This window comes from Astatotilapia calliptera, chromosome 6 (genome assembly GCF_964374335.1).
Source record: "Astatotilapia calliptera chromosome 6, fAstCal68.1, whole genome shotgun sequence".
NCBI classification, from domain to species: domain Eukaryota; kingdom Metazoa; phylum Chordata; class Actinopteri; order Cichliformes; family Cichlidae; genus Astatotilapia; species Astatotilapia calliptera.
This window is the reverse complement of record NC_137427.1, coordinates 14,122,629-14,142,500: the sequence shown is the minus strand read 5'-3', so window position 1 is coordinate 14,142,500 and position 19,872 is coordinate 14,122,629. Positions and strand designations below refer to the sequence as shown.

The following is a 19,872-nucleotide window of genomic DNA, read 5'->3' as shown; positions in this document are numbered from 1 at the left end:
AAGGGAATTATTTCCTTTTCTTTAATATGACTTAAAGTCTATTAAATGAATCAAAATTGTATTTATTTATTCTGTTCTGGGTTGTAATAGAGAAAAGGACGATATTGTTTGGGTATACAGGGTTTTGAGACGATGCTTAGCTGCCATCTGATTAGAAAAAGTCCTGCAGTATGTTTAGTGTTGGACCCAGCTGGTGTGTGAACTTTTGTTATGTTTCAGTCTATTGGTTTCTCTCATTCTCTATTTTACACACACACACACACACACACACACACACACACACACACACACACACACACACACACACACACACACACACACAGAATAATCATCAGAATAACTTAAGCTGTTGTGAAAGTTCTAGAGCTACTGTAAATGATATACTGTCATAGTTTTTATGAGAATTGCTCTAGCCTTAAGTAGAGCAGATACATTACTATTACTGCCTGATACACATTTGTATCTTTGTGATTAATGACTAAGAAAGAGTGCATTACTGAAGCTGACTGATTTATGTTTGCTTTACATACATAAAAAATGAAGAATGAATGAAAAAGGACGATGCTGAGCATTTCTGAATTCAGATTCTGTTTGAAAGCAGAAAAAAAAATTATGCACTGTAATGATGAGACAAGTGAGATGGCCTTATTAAACAAGAAGAAATGGAAAATAGAAAGAGAAGGGGCCTGTCTGGCTTCCAGTAGAGCCAGAGAGTGGTTATGTACAAAGCCGAGTCAGAGCACAGCTGATGACAGCTCATTGTTCACTCCTGTGATCAGTTGTGATTGTTAGTCATCTGGAAGTGATTAGCATGCTTGTATATGACTCTATGAATATCCATGTATAGAAGTGCTAAATTCATTCTTAAAAGAACCCAACAGATTAGTGCTTCGCCACACTATCACATTAAAAATTATTACTGAATAAGCTTCATGAGTACATTGAATAAGTTTCATACTTTTTGAATTCTTTTTTCATCGATTTAAGCAATCACACAAAGCTCCTAATCTCATGTGGAAACACGTGCACAGACTATACAGTGCATCTGTTTCAAGTGCAAGTAGAAACAGAGGTTACATTGATGAATGGAAATGAAAAAGAATTAAAGCCTGTTGAAGGCTCTTTTTTAAGACACAACATGCACAATTTTAAAAAATGTTTGCGTCTTAATGGAAAAGTGAAGGTCAGATATGGGAAAACAACGAGGACACACAAATGTTCCCACTCACTCTCACTCATCTAGTCATTTAGTTCTGAGTACAGCTATTAAAAGCTGGTAGCAAGCTATGCTGAAGGAATATAATTTTGAACTTTGCCTGGTGGTTTGATGAATATGATGGCCATTACAAGCATTGGATATAAACTCAGTTACCCATATGGATGATGTTGTACAGATGTTTTAGTATTCTTCATCAAAATCAAGCAAACATATACACCAAAATATAAATTCTGGTAATATCCTTTGGAAGAGTTTTTTTATATTGTGCAAAAATATAACAAAGTTGGTAAGTTAATATTGTATTGTAAAGACCCTACAGAGAAGTCCCAACAATCAAACGACCCCCTATGAGCAAGCATTTTGGCGAGAGTGGGAAGGAAAAACTCCCGTTTAACAGGAAAAAACCTCCAGTGGGACCAGATTCATCTGCCAGCACTGGTTTGGGTTGACAGGAGGACAAAAGAGGTGCTGTGGATGAGGGTCAGAGATGAATAATAACTCATAATTTAATAATTAAATACAGAGTATTGCACCCTTGATCTCTGGCTCTCTTCCACAGCTTGTCTTTTATCCTGTCTTCCTTGTCTCTCCCAGCCGGTCGCTGCAGATGGCTGCCCTTCCCTGAGCCTGGTTCTGCCGCTCATAGGGGGTTATATGATTGTTGGGTTTTTCTCTGTATGTATTATTGTAAGGTCTACCTTGCAGTATAAAGCGCCTTGAGGCGACTGTTTTTGTGATTTGGCGCTGTATAAATAAAATTGAATTGAATTGAACTAATTTGAACTGAACCCTTATCATTGTTGTAAGTGACTTGTTGGGTGATCCAGAGAGAGCATTCTTCACACGAGGTACAAGCTGTTTGGGGCTTATCCAGATAAAAAAAAAAAGTCTTTTTCAAGAAATGGCCAAGGCGGCAGCAGAATTTGCAACAAATATAACTTAACAGGCTTATAGAGATAGTTTCAGCGGTCAAAGGGGGTTAGATTGATTATAAGGTAGACCACAGAGTCACAAAGATCCTTGCAAAACAGGTCATTTTTTAAATTTTATTTTATGCATAACATTGTGGTAAATCCTATAGCAGAGCTTGATTTTTGTGCTGCTGCTTCATATCAAAACAATATCTGCTGAAATCTTATCGCTGCATGTGGTTTGAACTACAAATTCACTGATCCATATCACGTCACTTCACCTCCCTCCCTCCCGTTCACCTGAAGAGAGGTGGAGTGAGGAGTTGGGGTGCCACGTGCCTCACTCCACGCGGGCAGAAGGTATTGCTGTTTTGGATAGTAGTGGTGCGCGAGCGACGCAGCTGCGGGTCAGGTTCAGTTAACGGGCTTATTTCCAGCCAAAGCCGAGATAACGCGGAGCGACTGAACAGGAAGACAAGAGAGAAGATAACAGAACACCAGGAGAAAGGCGTTTCATCGACGAGTCTTCTTCGCGAAGGTAAATTATTTTTAGCCAACTTTTCCTTGAGTGTCCACTGTAAGCAAGTCGTTACAGAGAATATTTCGAGGAGGAGAAAGCAAAAAAACAAAAAACAACAACAACAAAAAAACCACGGAGTACTTTTCCTGTTGTTGTTGTTTTCTCCCCCATGCTACTAATGTTTTTGCTTAGCTCCAATCAGACTGAGACTTGTTTGAAATATTAACATGTAAAACACATGTTTTCTCTTTGTCTCCATAATTACTGTTGAAGCCTTTACTAAGCTTTGTATGTGACTATCCTTTACTCACATCTGCATGTGAAGACTGGAGTTGCTTTTCTCTGACACATGTTAGCGATATTCAAAAGGATTTGTTGCACGTTGATTAAAACAAAAACTTAGAAGATAAATGTACGCCTTAAGTGGCAGTCGAAGAGAAGCCGATACCTCCCTTATGCCGACTCAAAGTCTGTTCGGTTATTACACCCTTTCAATTGTGTCACAATGCCGCTAATCGACACGTGAAGTGCTGTAACTTGCAGGAAAACTAAAGTATCACATGTGTGACAAAGAATATCGCTCTTAGATTTTTTAGGATTAGAGGGATGGAAACGAATTAAAAAATAGAGTCGTTGAGACTTTTAGGCGAAACCCACGGCTTTAAAACGGAAAACAAGACACATGCAGTATTTACTGTGCGCATTCCAGAGCCTAGGGCGTGTATTAAAAGGACAGTTGAGGTATTCTTGTTTAGCATCAGGTTTGGTTAAGTTTATCACTGATTCAATACGAGAACGTGTGTGAGTGGTTCAGTACCGCGGACAGCGGTTTAAGCCGGAGCCAAAGATTAACTGGTATCAGTAGCCTAACAAACAGCTGGCTGATTGCACTACAAACAACAGTCTCTCTGGCTAAATGACATAATGATTTGTTGAAAACTCCGATCGAGATTGAATATAAGGCTAATATATTTGCTTTATGTCATCTGACATCTAATAATTACTTGATTTGTTGCTTCCATTAATATGATGGTGGCCATTCAGAATGATTATGTGTTATAGTTATGAGGTTTAAAATAGTAGATAGTTTTGTGGTGTTGTGATGGAAAATGATTCTGTAAGATCTGATACATGTGTACATTATAATCTGACCTAATACAAATCATGATTATTCTATAGTAAAGTAATACTAAACTAATCCTTGGCATTTGTATAATTTAAGATTTAAATAGGCAGCTTGTGTCATTGGGTCAGTGTGTCAACCAAACAAACATTGTTAAAACACTCATTCAGTATGGGGATTATTTCTCAACAGTTTCAGACGCATACAGGCTGCATTGTGGATACTTGTGCATTTGCCAGGTGAGAAAGTACTTGTTGCATTGAGGTACATGTAGGTAGTTTACAGTCTATTATTATCTGGACATAACGGTTCAGGCTGTGACTCAAAGACAGAAAATGTGACTTCATGCACTTTCAATTGGGTCTATTAGATTTGCAGAATTAGCCCCTCACATTTTGTAGAGCTTTTAATTTTTCTCCGCTGTAAAAGCCTCTTTAGCCACATAGCTCTTAAAGAAGCTCAAAGATGTATCTAGAGGTTTGGTATTTAATTGAAAGTCAGTCGACCTAAATCTTGGGGGTTTTGTTAAGCACTGATTTTTACTGATCTCATCATTAAACTTCTGCAGGCACTGTTTTCTTTCTGTGCCCATGTCATAAATGCCATAAATTAAATACATGTTTAAACTCTGGCTGGCAGTTTTTATGTTTATCATGGCAGCCTTGTAAAACATTATTATGGGCCACGTTTCAAACATGATAGGATCAGAGACTGTGCTACACAGGGTTATACAGCCCTGTCCCTGTGTCTTGCCATTAAAATAATCAATTCTTTTCTTTTCCCCATCCTTATTTCTTTGTTGTTTACACATAACCAATGCTCACAGTTGTCACTCATGACAAAAGCAAAATGTAGCTCCTTTTTGATAAATGTGAACAATTTCCATGTTCCCCTGTTATCTCTGTGGCAGAAAACATTGCAATCACCTAACACTGACAAAAAATATAAATAACATATCATTAGTAAATAGATCGGTGTAGGTTTAATCCATGATTTAATGAGCATATCTATTCATAAAAGAAACCCACGTACAATATGTCTTTTGTCAGAATTGCAGGATTTATTAAATTAATTCTCTATTCCCAGTGTGGGCACAAAGCACGAGCAATTAAACAAAGTGCATTAAATAAGTGTTCCCCATTGCATCAGTTACTGTCCTGGTAGCAAATCACTTGGGTCAGCGATCGGCCACCCTCTAAAAAGCACCCCGATGGGAATATCCCCAAAATGTAAACACAGTGCTCTCTGCTGATCACAGCTGCCATGTGCCCAGTTTTTTAAACACCTATTCTGAGTAAGACTCTCAAAGTTGCTGTTAAAGTTTTACCGGAGTTTTAAGCATTTCTTTCTGGGTCTGTGGAAAATTAAAGTAAATGTATTGTAGAGTGTAGACAGGATGTACTTTAGGATGCCTGTTCTAGATATATTTTATCTCCAGTTACATTTTGAGATCATTCTGTGCCTATGTGGCTACATGTAGTATGTCTTTTTAATGTTTCCTTCTGTAAACCTTTAAAATGTATTTGCCTCCCCGTGTCTTTCTCCTGTTTCCTTTCTATCCCCTCCCCAGCATGTAAAAGTGCACAGCCAAATAGGAAGCCTTGTTTTGGGACTCACTCATCAGCTCATTCATGCTTAACTAATTTGTGGGCCTCTCTGTATAGCGTTGCCTGGCGACAAGGCCAAGTCAGGCACTTATAAATAAATGGGAGACTTGTTCTTACAACAAACATGAGGAAATGATGTTAGTGCTATTGCTGTGGGTCACTATTTTATTTTGTGCCAGAGTCAATGAAGTGTCTACCCTTTTAGAGATCACAAAAGTGCCATTCACTCGTTTTATTAAATAAAGTGAACCTGTCTGTGCTCTTTGTTATGAATATGTCTAAGAGAAAAAAAGCAGTTCAGATAATTGTCCCGGCTTTACACAAAGTCATGGCAAAGGAAATGGGGTATTTAAATGGTCTTATATATTTAAGGGTATAAGCTATAGCCTTTGTTCAGCCTTTTGCTACTATTTTATATTCTGTTTATTTATTATTCTTAGAAGATATAGAGATCAAGTGGAGAGGCAAGAAATCATGATATTATATGATGGCATCCTCAAGGGCTGATAGTTCAAAGCCAAAATGCTTTGCTAAAAATCATAAGGGAAGCACATTTGGAACAGAATTAAACGCTTGAGCTATATCCAGCTCTGTATCCAGAGCTGCCCTGTCAAATTAAGATGATCTGACATTACAGAAGAGAGATGGACTGCATTTTGATACAGAGTGCTTTAGAGTCCCGAGAGTGGGAGGGAGACACATTAGGTCAGCTGGTTAAACTGCCGTAGCAACATAGTAACACAAATTGGCAAATTTTTTCACCAAACTTTTTTATTTTAAAAATACTAAAACTATCCTCTGTCTTGACAACTTGAACTTGCACCACCATCACCACCTTTCTCTGCTTCGTGCCAGATGAGGCATTGTAAGCTGTCTGGCCTACAGCAGAGATTGGGCTTGGACTATAGTATGAATTTTGTGATTTTAAGTAGGCATGCCTTCAAGCAAGAGTGGAGGCATGTCCAAAATTAGACCACTGAGAAATTATTCCTGCTTGTTAGCTATGTGCTTGAGGCTGGTGTGGATCGAAAATGCTCGCTTATACACAAGAGCATGTAAAGAAATTGTTACAACCTTAACTGTTGTTTATGGTACCTTGCTTAAAAGCCAAGACTATATGCTGATTTGAAGTAGTCTTTAAAATAAGGAAACTAAACTCAGTGACTTATCTAAATGAATCATTTTAATCGAGATAGTAAAGGTAAAATAATTGTGTCATTTATTTGGGTTTGTGTTATTCTATTGTATTTGTATTTCTTAACTCTATCACGGATTGAGGAAACATAGAAAAATAGCACTGCTTGAAACCCCTTTATGACACGTTCCCTCTGTAAGATTTATTATGTGTGAAGTGAGACTAACAGAAACTGGCTGTAGACAACTGGCTCTGCAATGATGTGTTCATTCACAAGTATAATTTGTGAGATATACCGTATGACCCACTTCATGGATATTTGTAGATCTGATGCGTGGCTGAGCTTGTGGATATATACTGTTGACATGTGTTTCCCCTTTAGTATGCCTGCTGAAAATATATAAGCAGTTCCCAGCCACACAGTGATGGGGCTGCCAGCTTCACCCAGCTGTGACTGTGGCTTGATGACATGGCATATCTCCTCTCTGTTGCTTTGGACTGCTATTGTCCTTAGGCTCCCCCAGCCAGCCCTGGCAACATCAGCCAACAGGAACTAACTCACACAGTGTTAGTTGCCTGTCCACATCAGAAGCAACAGAGGGACATGCACTCAGCCACGCTCTTACAGCCACAGTAACTGGGTCAATAAGCATGCCAAAAGAGATCCGCGCTACGACACTGACGAACCCTTGACGCAGAAGAACAAATACACAAATTCAAATGAGGGTGTTCATTGCAAGATTTCATAGATTTCACAACCATTTTGTGGCATTTTGAATTGAATTCCAAATACAACTTCAAACTCAGCTGTGATGGACATCATCTATTCTTCATGGTAACATTGTGACCATTTTAATTTGTGACTGCATATTTTAGTTGACAATCAAAGGTATCAGTCAAAAATCATGAATTTTTTATAGCAATGCTATTTCATGAACCACGAAAGGACTACTGACATATCATAATTATACAGAGATATGTTGATATAAATAATAATTTCATTTGGATAACTTACTACAATTTGTGTTCAAGTTACAATATATTTTTTATTACCAAAAAAATATAGATCAAAATGTGTTTTCTTGCTTTGCCATCGTTTGATGAAAAACCTCTGGATTTTCAGTTTAGGGAAAATGCTGTATTTCTGGCAGTGAGCCATTTAGATTAGGGTTGACAGGAGGGTCGGTGCATATTAAGGAAGTAGGCAGAAAAGGAATTGCCCTACTTTTGGTGATGATGTGCCCTTTACTCTAGCAGTTGTGTACATTTCCTTTACTTCACCTCTGGGCCCCTAGTGGCCTTGTATCATATTAGTGGCAGAAAATGTGAACATTATTTACTTTCATTCAAATTAATTAGCAAATGTTTTTGCATTTTGAGCATTCTGACTTCCATTAACTACATAAACATCCCCAATAAAACTCATTACTGACATTTTAACTTGCTTATTTTTTTAGTGCCATTTCTATGTTTTTGCACGAGCACGCAGCTTTTGAGAAGACGGCAACAAATACAAACCTCGCATTTATTGATGGATGGTTTCTAGTCACAGGTTCAGACATTTTCCTCCAAAGGCAGCTCTGATAAGTATGCAGGAGAAGGGTGTTTTGTGTACTCCTTTGATCCCACAACAAGAGCCAAAGCTTTGGTGCCCGTAGCTTTGAACATTTAAAGAGAAAGCTTTCAAAATGAAAACACATTTTTCTCATCTAAGATCAGTCACAATTACTGTCCTTTCAAGAACAGAACAATGAACAGAATTATTAGTATTAATGAATGACTGGTTATGGTAATTGTGTGTGTGTTGACAAGTGTGTTGGATCTCACTGATTATGATGGACTAAGAACCTTTTTTTTTTTTGGTGCTGTCTTTTCTACTCCTGGTTCCTGCTTTTCATAATAGTAAGAAACACAAGCTAGGACAAACCTACATGTAGTTTATTTTAACAGATTATAGATGATAGATGAAACTGAGTGCTTAAGTCTAAAGATGACATCTGAAACTAGAATACTTGTTATTTAGTTTTTTTTTTAAGGAATAATGTAAAAGAAAAGAACAAAACATGAAAAATAATACCAGGTCTGTTAGTATGGGACCCCTGAATGAGGGAATTATTATTATTGGTTGCACATTCTATTAACTGGTATATGTTTGCAAATAATTTTATAAAATACTCTTACGGAGTAAAACGTAACACATTTTGCAAACTCTACAAACATTTTTAACACTTGAAGCATAATTCAGCCAGACACTACAGGGACAGTGATGCAGAAGTTCCTCCATTTGCCAGTGCAACAGTTTCCTCATAATAACCATAAACTGTGACAATAGAGACAGGATCATATTATATTTTTATACAATGCAATTTTCACTTCCTGCCTAGCGTAGGGAGAAATGGTTAAAACTGTTTGGAGAGCAGTGGTATTAATTTATGAACTCATCTGTAAAAAACATTGTTAGATTAATACTTAAAACTTGTCTTGTGTTCAGTCCCTATGGCGTGCTAAAATGCTTGCTTAAGCAGCTTCTAAAAATCCCAATTTGTAATTTATGCATTTGTGATGTCACTTAATGTAAACTGACAACAAATGACTTGTGATTTCCCCTTTCACAAATGCACAAATGAAGGCTTTGTTGAGGTTAATTAAGTCAGATGAAACATTATTGAGTATTTGGTGGACTAGACCAAACATGAAAATCAGCACTGCTCATTGGTTTTCATTGTTTTTACTTTGTCAGGTAACACAAAGTCAACCATGGTTATTTCTAGTCCGAGACACTGATTTTTATTGAAAACAGCTTGTGATTTTATACTTCTTTTTTCCAGTAAAAAGGCCCCAGAGCTGTGGCTGGTGAGGGAAATGGCTGGCTGATGGAAGTTTAATGGACAGAGCTAGAAGTGAGACAGGTATACTTTACGAAGGCAGAGTGAAGGTGGTGAACAGGGCAAGGCAATTGGCACAGTGGAAATTGGAGAAACTGATCCTGAGGGACAGGAGATAAAGATTACCACATGCGCAAACACACACACACACACACACACACACACACACACACACACACACACACACACACACAAAAATAGATCCAACTTGTAGTGTTAGCACCACGTGGAGGTGACTAAAGGTCTTGCAACAATTGATGTAAAGACCAGAACCTTAAATACTGCTGGAATTTGATGACTGGCTGATTATCAGGTGTGCAGGTTGAGTGACCAGAGAGATGGGAACTTGGTGCACACACAGAAAGGCAAGAAACATTTTGGACATCAATGCAATTGTATTTAGTCAGATATTAGCTGAACTATTTTGTTTGAAACAGCTTCAGCTGTTTATTAATAGAGACTTTTTCTACCAAACACTATTACAATTTGATGCCATGCACACCATGCTGAAAAGTTAACAGCCACATTGGATCTGATACAAGCACAAATTTCTACGAATAAATATCTATATCCACACCATGTGCACACCATGTTTGTCTTGAAATGCTCACTAATTATTAGCCAAACAGTAGTAAAGCTTGGAAAAAGTGCAATGCAAACTAGTTTTCTTATTACATCTTGGAGTGTAGCTGGACAGTTGTTGCAGACAAGTCCATCATTTCCATTCAAACCATGACTGTAACAATATGCTACTGACCAAAGCAATGAGTCTTTTGCCAACCAGTTGTGGAATACACATTTTTCTCTAATGATAAGTGGTTTTCAGGGGGTCACTGACTTGGGCCAGCATGACTGGGACTTTAACAATCATTTTCCAACAACTACCATCAACCTCTGGCATCCTGTCACATTGAAACTGGGTGCCAGATGGTCATGAACTATTCTCTTGGCCTGTGTGACTGGGGTCTTAGTTATTTGATTCTACAGTGTCACCATGATTGTCACACCCTTATTTACTGATGGACAGAGGGGGCAGGGGTTGCTCCAGAATTTTTTCATAGGGGCAATATGGGGGCCACTAAAAATAATGGGGTGGCACACCAAAAACAGAATTTCCCAATTTATTTATGCTGTTGTCAAATATAGGTTACTTGAAAAAAAAATGGCAAAAAAGAAAGAAAGAAAAAATCATTTGCCTAGTTAATTCCCTGCTATTAGAGTTGACATCTCTGATAACATGTACATATGAAAACCAAATAAGATTTTGAAATTCATAATAATCTGTTTTAACTGATTGACTGATTAATTTACTGGAGATTCTGGGTGGTGTGCAGTGCCCCCCGGCAGCCAATGTCCCAAGAGAATGTCTGAAAGATCATCAGAAAGCCTGGAGAACTGTTGATTAAAAAATATTTTAAAAAATGAAGGGTTGTTCAAGACTGTATATTTAAGCACAGTCACTACTCCAGTGTGTGGGTTTTGTACTGTACAGCTAAAACAGCCCTTCTGGGTAAGTGAAGTACACAAAAAGGGTTACTGAGTGGAATGCATCCATCTACTTACAGCTCAGTAGCAATTGCCTGAATATACAGCCTTTATGGTCATTGTAAATGAATAGCTGCTGATTGCAACAGAGCCAAGAATAGCTTAGGTTTAGTAATAGTCCTTTTCCATTAATGCTGCTCCTGTGCTTGGTGAATTCTGATTACTTACAGTATGTGCATTTCAATTGCTTACAACTGGCATCACTATATGAACTGTGTGGTTTTGATCTAAAGTTACTATCCCCATCAGACTTTGTTTTTTCTCTCACTGTGTGCTTTAACTGGTTGAGATGCCCACCCTCAGATGACTGATACTTCAGTGGTTAACTTCTGTTAAAAGGGAGTTTTTCCTTCACATTGTTACCAAAAGCTTGCTTAAAGGGAGATGATCGTCTTTCTCTCTACTGTATTACATGGACTTTTCCTCACTATGCAAACTTGTTCCTCACTACATGCTGACGGTTGCATGGAGATCTCACTCTTTTCTTCTAACTTGGGCTTTGTATTAAGTCTTCATATAAGGAATTGTTGGAGGAAAGCGATTTCCAAATGCGACGAATTTTCTGAAAAGTTCAAAATCCTTTCACAAATTCTCTCTCCATCTTCCCAAGCTCACAGTGGGTGCTCAAAGTAGCAGCATGCTGAGATCTCATTATGTGAAATCAATTCCTTTCAACATGTATCTCAGCCTCCCAGCGCTTTAGCTTCCGGCAAAAGTGGGCTTCAGCTAAGAACAGAGCCATCGTTTTGTTTGGCAAGCACTCACATTCATATGCCGTGACATACTGTATGCCAGCTGTAGTACATACATAACAGACAGTTATGTATGTACTACATAACTGCTTTAATAATCATAGACATGATTATTAAAGCAGAAACAAATCAAAACAAACTCAGTTTTGTAATTCTCCTTTGTGTGCAATCAGTGCTGTTAGGTACATTGCAGGAGTGTTCTTTCTGCCTGGAAGCAGTCAAGGGTAGTCAAGTGAAAAACTTTCCTCAAACATGCTCTACTAAATCTTTCGTCCTGCACAGTTTGGTTATTTAAAGATTAATGGGAGATTTGAAAGAAAGAGACTCATTCCCAGATTTAAAATTCAGCAGAGATAAAACTGTCCTATCTGCAGGTGCGTTTGTTACTTTCTGTTTCTACCTGATCTCCATTTTCAGTCGTAAGCCTCAGTTCGAGTGAAATTAAATATTGCAGAACGTCACACATGACAACACCCAAAGGCCCAACCACCACCTCTGAGCACCGAAAAAAGTGGATTTTACAAAAAAAAAAGGAAAAAAATAAAAGTAAAAATGTTTATCTCTCTCTCCCTTTCATAGCTCCATTTTCCGCCACCGGTGCCCCCCTGCTCTTGAGGCTGTGGTATGAGCCTATGTGGCAGGAAGGCGCTAACGTTGCTGAGCAGCGTGTTCGCCGTCTGCGGCCTCGGCCTGTTGGGGATCGCTGTGAGCACCGACTACTGGCTCTACCTGGAAGAGGGCGTCATCCTTCCTCTCAACCAGAGCACCGAGATGCGCATGTCGCTCCACTCTGGTCTGTGGAGGGTTTGCTTTTTGGCTGGTGAGTTAGTTTGAAGTCAGAATACAGTTTGAACACAGTAGAGTAGATTTCCTGTTAGTCTCAAAAGCAGTAACAAAGTGGAAATAAAATCGTGATGCCATCTTTCAGAACTATTTTTATTATACACAGCTAAGTTTGAAGCACACATTCACCAAAATTTTTTGCATTGTCTCGTTTGCAGTATATTGTGCATTGCATTTTTTCCCTCTCATTTCTTTCCTTTTTTTACTTCTCTTTAACCACTAGACTGCTGCAAGTATAGAAGATGTATTTTTGTTTTTGCTTTGCACTTGAATATTTGAGCATGAACTTTGAAACTTTGCCTTCACCTCTGCATAGCTTTATGATCCATCACCTTACCTGTATACTATCTCCAAACTGTTTTCCAGTCCTATGCTGTATCCTTCAAAATCACTTTTCCTGTTGATAGAGAGCTATTCAAGACTGCTTCTCTCATGATTTAACCGATTGCTGATTTACATTCAGTGGTGCCAGATGAAGTTTTGGTTGGTGCAGACACTCCTCTCTGCTCCTTAACTGGACTTTCCTTTTCCTTCTTTTTGACCTGCATTTTTCACTTTACCATTCCACATTAAAAGCAACTGCAGAAGCACAGCACATTGCATGGATAAACACCATCTTAACGTGTTCCTCCACAGTTCTTGATTGGAAAATATTGGAAATACTAACCGTTTTAAATCTTTTCTTTAGAGAAACAACCGTCCAGACAAGTGTTGTCCCAGAGTAAACCAGGTATCCATTCTTGCTCTTACCCTCTCGATTCCTCCAGTAATCACAACAATTTACTGTACTTGCAGTACTATGTTCTGTTATTTTGCTGGATATCTAGATACCAAAGAAAAAAACTCCTTTATGTTTTGTATTGCATCCAATGATATTTGTGCTTAGGTCTTTAAGATGCTTTTATTAGTTATGCTACAGAAGCCAGACGTATATTAACCAATTAAAATAACATGCTTTTTCCTCTTTTGCTTGGTCATTAAATTGATTTTGTCTGATTTTGCTCACAAGTACAGATCAACACAATGTATTTAACCCACCGTAGGAGACATACCAACAGTTATAATCATACTGACTCTTCTTTTTTATTATTGGTTTAACTTTCTTTGATCAACTGTTTATGCATCAGTCAGGACAAGAAGGACATGTGTCTTTCAGGAGTGTTTGAGCTTAGTCATACTCTAAGTCAGACGAGCTGTCTTTAGATTGTTTCAGAGTTCACTTTACTTGGTTAAGTTCTGGGCGCTGCCTGGGAAAACCGTAAAGCAGGTTTTTCCCAGTATTTCTGTAGATCTAATCTGTTCTGGTTTGCCAGCTGCTGGAGTGTTAAAACAGCTGGAGAACACCAGCTTCTTTCTGTCTAGAGTATGAGATATTGCTCACCACCAACCAGTATTTCTTGTTTTTAACTGAATATCCACATCTAGGGAGATTAGCCACACTCCATTTTCTTTGTCTAGCTTTGCATTAAATTATAGTTATTTCTAAACTACTAATACTAATTTGTAAGCCTTTCCAGTCTAGTTTTTAAGAACAGCAAACCTAAAAAAGGTGTTTCAGCAAACCTGATTTTATTGATTGAATTCCATCTTTACAAACTTGTACTGTTTAGCTTAACATTTCACTTTAGCCAGCCTACACTGGGAATGTTTCAATTATTTTGATCAGTATGGTCAGGAAGAATATTTGTGTTTTTCTTAAATGGTAACATAACCTTTAACATCAGTCCACTTACTGTTGATTTAATCTATACGACAATTGAGCTGCTTCGTCCTTTTTCAGGGTTAATGGTTAAGTCTTAGTAAATATGTTGGGATTCCAGTTGTGATTATGTAAGAGATGTTCTGCTGCCATGAAGCAGGCCTTTGGTTAAAACAAACTAATGGTTTAGTGTGTTTTTTAGGGGCAATTGAGTGGCCTTATTGCCCACTTAATTTGACCCAGAAACAACCAGTGCTTACCATCACAGTGTGTAGTTACACCAGTGAATGTGAATGAGGTTGCACGGTGTTGTGGCAGGTGAAGTATATCACGTTTTACAGTTAGTATTTTATTCCAGAATCAGTTATTATAGAGAATAATAAAAAATAAGAGAAAAATTGAAATAATAACATAAGTCTTCATCATGAAAGTTCTGTAATAGTTGTTATTTTCCTTTGTTGGGAATAAAAAGAAAGTGGTGATTAGTAGTAGTACAGAAATGCTGTTGACTGGAGTACAAAATATTTCATGACCAAAGGGAACCTTGGACTTACTGCATAGTGGCTCAAGCTTTTACTTTATGTTAAAAGAAAAGCTGATACAATGAGCAAGTTTGAGGGAGATCTGCAATGACTTACATATGTATACACAATGTGGACCTGAACTAGTCCAATCAGTCTGCGTTTACAAACTTCTCCTCCATCAGTTTCTCCTGCTGCCTGTCTGTCTTATATTCATATGCAGACATATTAATCCTAATGTCTGTTAAATATAACTATGTCATGATATAGTGAGGTAATTAACTAACAAATTACAGACTGTATTTGCGCATATGTGCAAATGTAGACATACTGTATGTGATATCACTAAGAAGTGGGGGCCCGATATTTGCATACACAAAGAAACCCTAGAAATGCACAATAAAAACTGACTTTTCATTAAAGTGAAAACCAGCAAGACTATAAACATGGGGTCAATAACTGGCTAAATCCTTGGAGAACAGTCTCAAGAATCTCCCAGATTTGTTTGATATATTATATTTTTCTTAAATAGCTATGCAAAAACATAACACATCCTTATATGTGTATTCTGTGGAAGCAGTATGAAGGTAATTACATATGCTGAACCCCAGAATATCACCTAATCCAACACCTCATAGTGTGTGGAGTTAATGAAGTGATGAAAAAAATCAGTTGGTGTGTTTTGCTGCCACATTTTGTACTGTATGTGTCAGCGCGATAAGGAGAAAGGTGTTAAAGTCTAATGTTGGGTGTTCCTCAAACAAATACTGACAGCATAAACTGTGTGGAAGCTATAAACTCCCCATTCTCTTTCTAAGTTGACTGATTTTAAGTGATATTTAAATTTAAGAGCCTCACAGAGAAAATAAACTGAGCTTGGTCCTTAGATACCACTTGCAACTCGTCGTTCCAACAACTTGTTTGAAAACATGACATTTGTGACATTTATTCGTTTTTGCCATTATAGGTATTCATCATGTCAAGACATCCATGTATTCTGCATGTGTACTGTATGACCTTCAGGGTTGGATTTAATTAATCGCTTGTGTACAAAAACATATACTGAAATTTCACTTAATATTTTTTTTCCCTGTGTTTCATTCCAGGAGAGGAGAATGGACGGTGTTTTACCATTGAGTATGTGATGCCTACTAATGTGCAGATGACATCTGAGTCCACTGTTAGTGTACTCAGTAAGTAACTGTTCACATGTCATGATTATTTCTGACCATTTTTCAGTCTATTTTCTAAACTGAAAAGATGCCATTTAGTTTAAAATGCTTCACCATAATAGCATTTAGGGGCACAGCGGTTTTAGTCATAGAAAAATGTACCGTACCAAAGCTACTGCACAGAAATGCAGAACCAAGATGATAAAAACATAAATGTTTTATATAGAAGTGTGTGAAAGAACTGTGTTAACTGAAGCCACATACATTTGTCAGAAGTCTTTTTTTTTTTTTTTTTACAAGACAATGATTCACCCCAACCGGTCGCAGCAGATGGCCACCCCTCCCTGAGCCTGGTTCTGCCGGAGGTTTCTTCCTGTTAAAAGGGAGTTTTTCCTTCCCACTGTTGCCAAAGTGCTTGCTCATAGGGGGTCATATGATTGTTGGGTTTTTCTCTGTATCTATGAAGCGCCTTGAGGCGACTTATGTTGTGATTTGGCGCTATATAAATAAAATTGAATTGAATTGAATGATAAGATTATTCTTAACAAACACTCAATTCATATGTAAATCCTGTTTTGATATTGTAAAGTCTAACAGGATAACAGAAAATAACTAAGTTTTACCTGAGTACAACTCACATGAATTAAGTCCACACCTCTTTATTTATTTTATTTATTAACCTTTATTTAACCAGGAAGATCCCATTGAGATTAAAAACCTCTTTTTCAAGGGAGACCTGGCCAAGATAGGCAGCAGCAAGTGTCTCACAGTTACAGAAATTACTCAAACACAGGCAGCAACAACACACATGCAACAATAAGTGAAAGAATACAAATAAAATAAAAAATAAAATTCAATAAAATTCAAATAAAATAAAAAAGTCAGTTAAAATGATAATCAATCTAATTGAAACAGTTGCATGTTATGGACTTGGCCTCAAGGATTCGTAGTTTAGATTTAAAACCACTTAATGAAATGAATTCAGTCATTCATTCATTGCTGTCCTGTCATCTCATACAGTATGTGGGGGTTTTTTTTAGGATGGAGTGATATTGCAATTTGTGGAATAATCCCCAAGGCAAATGCATGCAAGACAAATACTGAGTGTTAATGAAAAATTCAGTGATGCTATTTAAATAACTCCCTACATGGTGAAAATGCATGGGCATACATATACGCATTAGCATTTGGCACTTTAAGTTTAAATCTGTGGAGTCTCACCAAGTCAAGCAAGCAAATTGTAGGAAAATAACATTGCCAAGCTATATAAAAGTCAGTTTTTCCAGAGCCTGCAATTATATAGTTATACCGAGTAGGTGCAGTAACTCAAAGATTAGCACACTCTTTTATGCTGTTATGTGGGGGTTGAAAAAAACTGACACAAATGCAGAAAAGTTGAAAAATAAAATGTAAGGGATTGCATTTTCTGGAAGAAGCAAATAACTAAATGAGAGCCACAGGATGAGTTAAACAAAATTCCAGCAAAGTACAAGCTAACAATAATAATACCTAAAGACATGAGGAAGCAAGCAGGAAGCTGTGAAGAGGGACAAATGGCCAAAAGACAAGGGAAACAACAGGAGAGCATAAACTGACCAGCCATTTAATTAATTAGGACTAGAACTAGGTTGGACTTCCTCTTGTTTACTCAACTGGCTGAATTTTTTGTGCCATAAATTAATCGAGATGCTGTGAACAGTCCTCAAGGATTTGGGTCCAGATCTGGTGACAGTGGATGTTTAAAACAACAGTTTAGGATGACATTGAAAGTAAACCACTGTCCAATGTATCCGCTAGCCAAATGTTTATGTTTTCATTCAGAAAAGATTTTTGAATATTTCTTGTAGATTTCAACTGGCAAGATTGCCACTGAATCCAAAGTTTTACCAGCTAATGAACATTAAAGCCAAATTCCATTAAGATTATGGCCTTAGACATCTGGCCCACTTAGCTAAAAGGCTATATTTTGGGGGTAATGAAGAACACAATGGGGGTTCGGGAAAAAGTACCAGAGACTCTAAGAGGTCTTTTGCCATTTTCTCACAGCGAGCAGGCCCTGCTCCGTCTTAACATAAAAGAATCAAAAGTTAGTCAAGGTAATTAAACACTAAATCCATGAAAGTGAGGCATAAGATAGACCGACTGAATATTTCATGCTGCTACTACAGCAAATTTTAATAAGAAAAATAAATAGATACAGATATTGAAATTTTATATTAGCTAAGATAAGGACCCATAAAACACACTCAAACTCATCAGTTTATTTTCTTTTTGCTTCCCTTCTCTCCTTTTAGAGATGATTCGCTCTTCTACACCCTTTCCTCTGGTCAGCCTCTTCTTCATGTTCATTGGTTTTGTACTCAGTAATATCGGCCACATTCGACCACATCGCACCATCTTGGCCTTTGTTTCTGGAATCTTCTTCATCTTGTCAGGTACTTGATTTATACTTACTGTATCTGCACTAGTTGGACAAAGTGGCGCCATGTGTGCATGCACGTGTGCTTGCTTGGTGGGAGGTTGGAGGACAAGGTTCAACTGTGCTACCATCTGTTGCACGTCATTCATCTTGTCACATTATAATCTGTAAAATGAATTACAGTATGCCAGTGTTGCAGCTACCAGACCCCTGCTGCACACAGCAGGAAAGTAAACAAAACTTTCCAATTTTTTCACAAATTTTGCAAACCCTGGTGTTTGATTTCATACATCTGTGGCAATGGACTGAAAACACATGCATTCACAGATTAAGAGAGACTGTGGCCCAATATATTTGTGCATGTCCATCACTGTCATATGAAAGAATGATTGTTTTCATTAACTCTGTCTTTGGAAAATATTATGCAAACTTATGCAGCTATCAGTGATGTGTACCTTTGCTATATAAAATAAGTTTTAATCATTTCGTCTCTCTGCCTTCCACAGGTCTGTCTTTGGTTGTTGGTCTGGTGTTGTACATCTCCAATATTAATGATGAAATGTTGAACAGGACCAAAACTAATGAGGCTTACTTCAGCTACAAGTATGGATGGTCATTTGCGTTTGCTGCCATCTCCTTCTTGCTCACTGAGGTAACTTCAGAAAGTCAAATAGTATCTCACATTTTACAAGAATGTTTCAAAGCCACAGTAATATTTAACCATTTTCTGTCTAACTAATGGTTTTATGTACATAAACTTAGCACTGGTCTCAGTTTTGTTTGTATAGATTTAATCTCATCACTTGCCTTGTACTTCAGGCATTTAGCAAATCTTGTCCTTATAGCAGCTGAAGATGTACTGTGTCCCAGCCTTAATCTGTTTATTCCCTCCCCAGACGGCAGGTGTGATGTCAGTGTACCTGTTCATGAAGCGTTACACAGCAGAGGAAATGTACAGGCCCCATCAGGGCTTCTACAGACCTCGTCTCAGCAACTGCTCAGATTACTCCGGTCAGTTCCTCCATCCAGACGCTTGGGCCGGACGTGGTCGCAGTCCCTCCTCCATCTCCTCCGAGGCCTCACTCCAGATGAACTCCTCTAACTACCCCGCCCTTCTCAAGTGTCCAGAGTATGAACAAATGTCCTCCTCACCCTGCTGAGGCAGATGAGGCGCGGTTGTTTCACTGATGGGGTCTGTTTGAGCTGCCTGAATTTTGACATAAAATTATTGAATAATTTAATATTATCCAGCTTGATCTTTCCGCTTCAGCTGTTTGAACTATCTTTACCCTCTCTACCATTAAGTTTTTTAAGCAGTTTTTGATTTTGTAGAGAGCAACAGTAAACTGAAAGTCGCAGGTTCACTTTGTTTCCAGGCTGTACAACAAGTGACAGAGGAAATAGTTTTACCTGGTTTTACTTTTATTAGCTTTTTCTCAAGTTTTTGTGTGAAAGCTGGCTGCCACCCTGCTAGCTTTAGACTCTAGGTAAGAACTGGATCAGTAGGCTCTGTATATGTAA

The 19,872-nt window shown here is 37.9% G+C and overlaps 1 protein-coding gene across 2 annotated transcripts; it reads left to right on the top strand.

Moving 5' to 3' along the window:
• The first annotated feature begins 2,472 nt into the window (after positions 1-2,472).
• On the top strand, positions 2,473-19,659 carry cacng5a (calcium channel, voltage-dependent, gamma subunit 5a). 2 transcript variants are annotated; one of them, XM_026170429.2, is made up of 7 exons: positions 2,528-2,668; positions 12,277-12,517; positions 13,229-13,270; positions 15,867-15,953; positions 18,227-18,367; positions 18,858-19,003; positions 19,248-19,659. In XM_026170429.2, the coding sequence occupies exons 2-7, from the start codon at positions 12,322-12,324 to the stop codon at positions 19,509-19,511; spliced, it is 876 nt and encodes a 291-aa protein (XP_026026214.1). In that variant the 5' UTR covers positions 2,528-2,668; positions 12,277-12,321; the 3' UTR covers positions 19,512-19,659. The 2 variants fall into 2 exon arrangements, with proteins under 2 accessions (XP_026026215.1, XP_026026214.1); XM_026170430.2 differs by lacking the exon at positions 13,229-13,270 and having other exon boundaries at positions 2,473-2,668.
• The last annotated feature ends 213 nt before the right edge of the window (positions 19,660-19,872 follow it).

Excerpts from the sequence above, each read along its gene's own strand:
- cacng5a (XM_026170429.2), top strand. The coding sequence starts at position 12,322 with ATGAGCCTATGTGGCAGGAAGGCGCTAACGTTGCTGAGCAGCGTGTTC. Across the intron at positions 13,271-15,866 it reads GTTGTCCCAGAGTAAACCAG|GAGAGGAGAATGGACGGTGT; the intron begins GTATCCATTCTT and ends GTTTCATTCCAG. Across the intron at positions 15,954-18,226 it reads GTCCACTGTTAGTGTACTCA|AGATGATTCGCTCTTCTACA; the intron begins GTAAGTAACTGT and ends CTCTCCTTTTAG.